At 32.2% G+C, this 8,143-nt stretch overlaps 1 protein-coding gene and 1 long non-coding RNA gene across 2 annotated transcripts; one reads left to right on the plus strand and one right to left on the minus strand.

Moving 5' to 3' along the window:
• Nucleotides 1–3,746: 3,746 nt before the first annotated feature.
• Nucleotides 3,747–4,661, minus strand: LOC143550093 (uncharacterized). Its single transcript, XM_077040823.1, has one exon. It carries the CDS (start codon nt 4,659–4,661, stop codon nt 3,747–3,749), a length of 915 nt encoding a protein of 304 aa, XP_076896938.1.
• A 2,304-nt stretch (nt 4,662–6,965) lies between these two features.
• LOC143550084 (uncharacterized) lies at nt 6,966–7,651 on the plus strand. Its single transcript, XR_013138263.1, has 3 exons — nt 6,966–7,031; nt 7,127–7,167; nt 7,315–7,651. It is a non-coding gene; the product is annotated as an uncharacterized LOC143550084 (long non-coding RNA).
• Nucleotides 7,652–8,143: the final 492 nt, after the last annotated feature.

The raw sequence follows: 8,143 nt of genomic DNA on the forward strand, positions 1-8,143 counted from the left end.
CCTATTGTACCCCTAAAACAAAAGAAAAACCGTAAGTTTCCTTTCCAAAGTAAAAGTTATTGATTGAAACACAATAAGATATTCGGAGATCCTACCTTTTTCTTTCAAAAAAGAGGGAGACTTATTTTCCCAACCCTTTTGTCATTAATCCACAAGCCTATATGAATTATTAAATTTGAGTTTTAAGTATGGTTAATTACTAAAGTGGTATTATTATTATTATTAATAATAATATTACAGACTAGAAAGAAAGCAAGGAAGGATATTGAAAGAAAGCAAGGAAGGATATTGTTCAAAGTTGGTTGGTTTTATTAAACTTTTATTATGAATTACTTCTATGAACTCTATTTTACTTTTAATTATAATTTCAATGTATTATTATTATTATTATTATTATTATTATTATTACAGTAGAAACTCTGTAAAATAGTACATTTGAGACCACTAAAATATATTAATTAAAAGAGTTATTAATTAATCGATAAATTAATAATTATTAATTTATATATTAATTAATATTTTATTAATTTATAGTAGAATAATTAGTTTATAAACACCTTTCAAGCTTACACTTAATTATTGTATACAATGTATGCATATCAAATGAACAGCCCAATTTGAAAGAAACATTCAATCGCCCACCTTATTATGCTTCTTGTGTTCAATGTATCACTTTATGGACATTAAAAATATTTTCTATATAAATACAAGATCAAAATAGGTTAACACAAACAAATCATACACACACAAAAATTTTCTATATAAATACCATAAGTTCTTACCATGCTAAGGAAAATTAGAGACGAGATTTAAGGGGAAATTGATTTTAACAAAAAAACAAAAGACAATTGAGTCATTTTTCAAGAAACATTCATAAATCATTCATGTAATACGCTATATATAAGAAATTATTAATTTATATTTTATATGGGGTCTAAAGAAATTATCAAAAATTTATTATCTTATAATTTTAGCGAATTATTAATTTAGCACCCTATCCCCGAGTAGGGACCGGCAAAAAATATTATCTTAGAGGGTTTATTAAATAATCGAGCATTAATTTATCGAGTTTCTACTGTATTATTATTTAACAACTAATCTTTTTCCATCAATTTTACCTTCATATTTCAAGTGAGACTATAATCACAACCATTTTGTTAAAAATCCTATATCTTTATCACTAAATCAAGCTAGTGGTTGTGTGGTACTATTTATTTATTTTTGTTAAATGCATGAAATTTTGAATTAGTAGAAATGAAAGCATTACTAAAAGAAATAAATATTACTTGTAGGAAAAAATATCATTTTTTAAGATAAGAAGTCACTTTATTATAAAAAAAATATTAAAACATATTTCTTGAAAATATTGTTTGAACAATTAACTACACATAACCTATACATGTGTAGACATTTAAAAATTCTGAAAACATATGAACAAAAGTAGTTTGATGGTTTTCAATTATAATATACACATTTGTACGTGAAAAGTGTAAACTTTTAAAATATAAACTATTGATATAAAAAGCGAACGATGTAGGATCTTAAGGGGGTGTTTAGGATTGCTTATTTAAAATGTATTTTTGCTTTTTGGAGAGACAAAATGTCTTAGGTGTTTTTGGAGGGACATTTTGGACATTTTACCTCTCTAAAAAGCAAAAAACATTTTAAAGAAACAATCCCAAACATGCACTAAGAATATTTTAGCGTTTTGGAAATAATCTTAAACACACACACACACACACACACACACACACATATATATATATTATATATGTGTGTGTGGATGGGGTAGGTTAACGGATAATATGAACGACAATATATGTTCGCTTATAAATTCATGCTTGTTTATTTGTTCATTAAAATCAAACTAGACGAGTGCTCGTGCGATGCGGCGGGGAACAAAAATTATAGCAATCATGTAACAACTGTGGATGTTCAGGGTTCGTTTGAAACATTGAAAACGTTTGAACCAATCATCACTTTTGGTCAACCGGTTTACGAATTTTCAAAACATAGCAAAGGGTTTGGTTTATGGTTTATTCAGAAAATTTGCCATATAAAACCGGATTGGACGTTAAATTTATTAATGAAGTTTAATAAGTGAAACCAAACCATTGGTAACGATTCAGTTTAAATTTTCAACGGTTCTGCTTCGGTTCTCAATAACAAAAAATCGAACCAACGGTTTGGCTCACGGTATAATTTAGAAACCGTTAAAACCAAATTGTGAATACCCATACGTAATATGTTATTTTTTTTATTTGAAAAGGTATAGCAAAACCATACCCAAATTAAAGACAATAAAATGTTCATTTTTATGGTGAAATTTTTTATAATATATATTAACGTATGAAAAAGTTATGGCCGTTGTAAAATCGTTTGTGAGAAGTTATTTACAATTACAATTAAAATGAATATATGGGTAAAAATAAAGGTTCAAAATAGTAACTATTTCTTAAATTTACAAAAGTTGAGTATAGTTAAGGGGGCTATGTTGTAACTATTTTCAAGACATGTTTTTTAATAGACAAGTTTGTTCCTATATTACATGCTATATAAGATATACATTTGTTCCTATATTAATCTACCAATGTCTCATGTATTATATATAATATAGATATAAATATTGATAAATGCACATAAACTGTTTAATTCGTTTTTGTGGATCCCATATGACATGACTTTTTCTTGACGCAATGACAAATCAAAGAAAAAGAAAAGTCAAAAGAATATAGCTAGTTTTACCTTTCGTACTCGTAATAAGCTTGCAAATTTAATTAAGATGGTGAATTCTAGTTGCTACATGCAAAAGCATGATCACATATATTATTTTTAATTATTATTCGCAAATTGTTTGCTTTTATAGTTGTATGTAATTTAATATATTTTCTGTTTATAATCTATAATATATATAAACGAAACATTTAAAAGCTATCTTGTTGTTTCCTACATTTTTTCAAACCACCAGATTGTATTATTTGTAAATGGAGGCTTCTTATGCATTTGACCCGAATTCACGGGTACGAGTCTTACCAAACCCAGATATTCCTTAAACGGGTTATAACATTTCATTAAAAACTAAAATTAATCTAACCAAATATTTGATATGAAAATCCTATAAAATAGGGATATACTAAAAGTTAATATATGATTTCTTCAAAAAAAAGATCTATATTATTTATAATTAAAAAGCAATTTTATAGTAAAAAAAAATAAACGGGTCATGGACCTCACCAAACCCAAATAACTTTTAAACCATGTTATAACATCTCTTTTGTATGTGAAACCCTTTCATCATTAAATATTAAGTATATTATTAACTTTTATACAATAAATAAAATTAAAATCTAAAAAACATATAATGTAAAACAACCCCGTAATACCCCCAAGATCGAACTCTTTCTTATTATTAGTTCGGAAAAATGAGATGTATTGGAAATCAGGCCTAAGAACACGAACACAAAATTTTGATCTCACCCAATATCGACTCTTTCTTATTATTATAATTCTCGGCTCATTCAAATTACATAAATCCTAGCCATCTATTTATAATAAACTAACAACTTGCAAGACAATACAACTTATTCTAGGCAACTAGATAATATTTAATACTCTTACCATACTAAATAAACGTATCAAAATAAACTAATAAAATCCTTTCACTTAGCTCCTTCAACTTTCAATAACCCATTTCAAGATTATATCTCAATATTCCCCCTTAATCTTGAAACCGACTAATTCATTCTTCACCACAAAGCCGGATCGTGATCATCTCGAACAAGGTTTGCTTGTTCGTTCTTGTCATCTTTCTTTTCCTCCCACTTAGTGCACTCGTATGCAAAGTGACCAAGTTCACCACATTCATAGCACCTGAACCCACTTTTGTCTTTGTTTCCTTGTCCCATGCCTCTTCCACGTCCTCTTTCTCCTCTATCAAAACCTCTTCCCCTACCACGATTTTGATCACCACCTCTTCTCTTTCCATAGTGCCAACTTTCAAGATCATCAACCCTGGGATTACTTGAACTTCTTAGTAATAGCTTACTTTGATCATTCTCTTCTAATTCATAAAGGGCTTTAAGACGTTCTTCAAAGGTCTTTATCCTCCCCACAGCTTCTTCAAAAGACATACTATCAATATCTGAATATTGTTCCATAGGGGCTATGATTGGTAGGAATTTTTTAGGAACAGAATTAATTAGCTTTCTTACAATCACCTTATCTTTGAGATTAGAACCGAGAGTTCTAAACTTTGCTCTTATGCTAGTTAAATTGCTTGCAAACTCATTCACGGTCTCGTTCTCCTTCATCTTTAACATATCTAACTCGTTCCTTAATGTTGATAAACGTGCTTTCTGAACCCGATCTTCACCTACATACCGAACGTTGATTGATTCCCACACCTCTTTTGCACTCGGGTATTGTGCAACCTGCATCAAGATATCTTCCGGTAGTGTTTGAAAAATCATTGCTTTTGTTGTAGCAACCTTCTTGTCATCTTCTTCTTCTGTTTTACTAACCATTCCCCAAAGGCCATAAGCCTTCAAGATTTGTTCCATCAAAATTGCCCACACAGTGTAATTTGTTTCTGTCAACTTAGGGCATTGTAAGGACACATTGCCTTGCTCACGAACCGGTCCAACTTCTTTGTCTTCTGCCATGCTTTATTGCTCTTTACGGTTTCTTACTTCGTTCTTGCTCTTGCTATAACCCGAGCTGGGTTACTTGCTCTTGCTTCCGATCAGATTACTTGATCCAAACTTGCCCTGGCCAACTTGCTAACCAGTTTTCTTGCTAAACGTTCTACTGACCAACTTGCTAATAAGTTTCCGGCCTACTTGCTAACCGGTTTTTCTTGCTCTTGACCCACTTATCCAACCCAAATAAGAAAACCCGAACGTATTGAACCAAGAAAGTAAATCGAACCAGCTTGTTTTTTTTCTTGAATTCCTTACAAAAAATAATTAATGCACCTCGCTTTGCTTTCTCTTTGTTCGTGGCGTGGCCTGTGCAAAACAAAAGAAAATTGTAATCCACAAAATTCCAAATTCAAAGACGTTGACTTTGTGGCACTTTTAATCACAAAATCCTATAACCGTCAAAACCAATCTCTCATGACCACCTATGTAACCACAAAACCAAAAAGAAAACCCACGGGAAAAGGAACGTCACCCCCGCTAACTCAATATCTCGACATAAACTGCTTTCGGGCCTAAGCCTTGAAGGAACCTGCTTGCTCTCCGTTCACCGCTCGCCACCAACTGATTATCGATTTCTTGAACTTGGCTCTAATACCAATTGTTGGAAATCAGGCCCAAGAACACGAACACAAAATTTTGATCTCAACCAAGATCGATTCTTTCTTATTATTATAATTCTCGACTCATTCAAATTACATAAACCCTAGCCATCTATTTATAATAAACTAACAACTTGCAAGACATGACAACTTATTCTAGGCAACTAGATAATATTTAATAGCCTTACCATACTAAATAAACGTACCAATATAAACATAATAAAATCCTTTCACTTAGCCCCTTCAACTTTCGATAACCTGTTTCAAGATTATATCTCAATAAGATGCACTAGGAAATTTAAGGTCAGTTAAACGAGGGCTAAAAAGCTTAGCAAAAATAATCACTTTGCTCAAAAGCATATATGGTGTCTCCCTTTAGTGTAGCTAGTACCTACCCATCTTTTCCACTACTATAACAATAGCTTTCTAATAGTCACATACATTCATATATAGTTTTCATTAAGAAAGTGTTCTAAATTTATTTCAAAATAAAGGAACTACTAGTTTATATGTTGGGCCACATTTGTCCCTTTTAAAAATAACCATGAAAAATTTCCAATTTTACCCGAATAATTTGTTGTGAACACTAGCTAAGATGAAAATTATTGATTTTAGTGTTTGAACGATCAAACCAAGTTATATTTTCAAAATAATAGCTAAAGAAAGAGCAATGAGTTTTAAAGTTAGACCAAACCAGTAGTCCTATAAATGTAATTGCATAAGTAAAATTACAATTACACCATGCTCTTTAATGGGTGGGAATGCTCTATCGGCTGGCTATCAAAATCCTACTTTAGAGTTTGAAGTAATTGAAAATCAAATAATGAGGAAGTTTTCAATGATATCATTACGTTGTCAATTCATATGAGATCTGAATATGTAAAGGATCTTGTTTTTTTTAAGTAAAATAAAGAGTAAAAGTTCATCGTTTCAATAGAACAATCTGTAATTGCAATTTTACTTTTGTGTAATTTTATATTGTTTTAACATATAAAACAAAAAAAAAAACAATAGAAAAAAATAATAATTTTAATTCACATGACTAGGCTTCTTTTAATTCGTGGACTTATACATACATTTATGAACAACCAGAAAACATTAGCAAGCAGGGCAATATTGTAATTTCAGCTACAAAATGTACACGGGAAATTTGCTAATGACCAAATCCACACCAAACTTGCTGCTACAAAATAACAATAATCGGGACACCGTCTATTACCGGTAAAACTGAGAATATAAAAGGCGGCGTACAATACAACAACTTATTTTACAGATCTGTTATAACGGTTCCGTTAACATAAAGTTAGAGAGAGAAAGTATTATTACGTGAGTGCGTGAAATACAGGACCACCACACACACACACACTGAGATAAATAATAATAAGAAGAAGCTTTTAACGGAATCACCATCGTCATCATCATTTTCTCTCTCTAAAACTAACAAAACAGAAAAATCAGATATTATTCTCTTCTCTTTTCAGCAGCCAATTTAATTCATCATTACCTGATTTGACACGATATACTAACGCATCAGAAATTATGGAGGTTGCTCCGGCTATGGATAAATCTGAAGCGGAGGAAGGTCAGCAATGGCGAATTGACGTCGAAACCGGTGCCAATTTCAGGTTGTGAGACTGAAGATTCGATTAATACGTCCAATAGTTTAATTGATTCTGTTATTTCCGGCGATATTTCGGCTCTGTCTTGCTGTTCGATTGACGGAGATCTGGAGGTATTAATGTTTTGGTAATTAATTTTATTTATTTATTTAATTTTGGTTAATTTATTTGAAGGAATTTGAATTTTGAAAATTGAATTTGTTATCAGGAGTGCGGTGAAACTGAAGGCAATTCGGTCAGAAGAGAAAGGTTATCATGATAGCTTTATATTTACTTGTTAACGTACATTTATTATTATTATTCATTTATTATTCCATTCAGTTGGTTTAAATTTCAAACGACAAGCGTAATAACTGTGAACTACGTAACGGCATCCGTTATATTAATCAATTTCAGTCCTCTCAAACAACTCAAAACACACACACTCTCTCCAAACTCAATGGCCGGTTCTTTCACCACACCGGCGACGGAATCCGGCGAAAGGAAACCTGTACCGGCGGCGAAGACACCGCCGGCGGCTGAAATTGAGGAGTTTTTTGCTGCTGCAGAGAAGGAGATCCCGAACCGTTTCAAAAACAAGGAAGCAAGTTAATTAGGTTACGAAACTGAATTAATCGAGTAATGAACATTAACGAATTATCAAATTTGTGATGAATTTGCAGGTATAATTATGACATTGTGAATGACGTTCCGTTGAAAGGCCGGTACGAGTGGATTCAACTGAAGCAATGAAGATTAGATGAAGATGATGAATGAATTATGAAGAAACGTGGATCGACTCACTGGTGGACGATCTACTTTCCTCGGGTGTGATTATGCTATTTCACCGATGGTTCTCTGGGATGTGGATTCTTCCACCTACAAAATGAACAGCACCGTAAACTTACCCCTCAGAAAGGGACAGAGGGGTCCTCTTTGGGGTAACCCTCCGGTGTGAGAATAAGAGTTTGTAGGAGAAGATAATAATATGAGGGTAAGGAAAATGGAGTGTATTGCTTAATATAGCTGAATACTCTGTAATTGGATGTGTGTCTCCTTGTGGAGTTGATGTGGTATTTATAGTGCTAGGGTTTCCAATGATTGGGCTCAGACCCAATTAGGGCCTTGTTGGCCTCCTCCAATTGCTTTGCGCCACGTGTCCTTGGGACACCTGGTGCTTTTTCATTGGTTATAATCACGTGGTAGCACATGGGTTTTGCTGAGTTGTCCACCTTTCATTGGCAGC

Source organism: Bidens hawaiensis, unplaced genomic scaffold (genome assembly GCF_021521415.1).
Source record: "Bidens hawaiensis isolate Kalapana, Puna unplaced genomic scaffold, B.hawaiensis_p1.1 tig00015923_1, whole genome shotgun sequence".
Lineage (NCBI taxonomy): Eukaryota > Viridiplantae > Streptophyta > Magnoliopsida > Asterales > Asteraceae > Bidens > Bidens hawaiensis.

Bases quoted from the DNA above. Each gene is read 5' to 3' on its own strand.
- LOC143550093 (XM_077040823.1), bottom strand. From the start codon at position 4,661: ATGGCAGAAGACAAAGAAGTTGGACCGGTTCGTGAGCAAGGCAATGTG.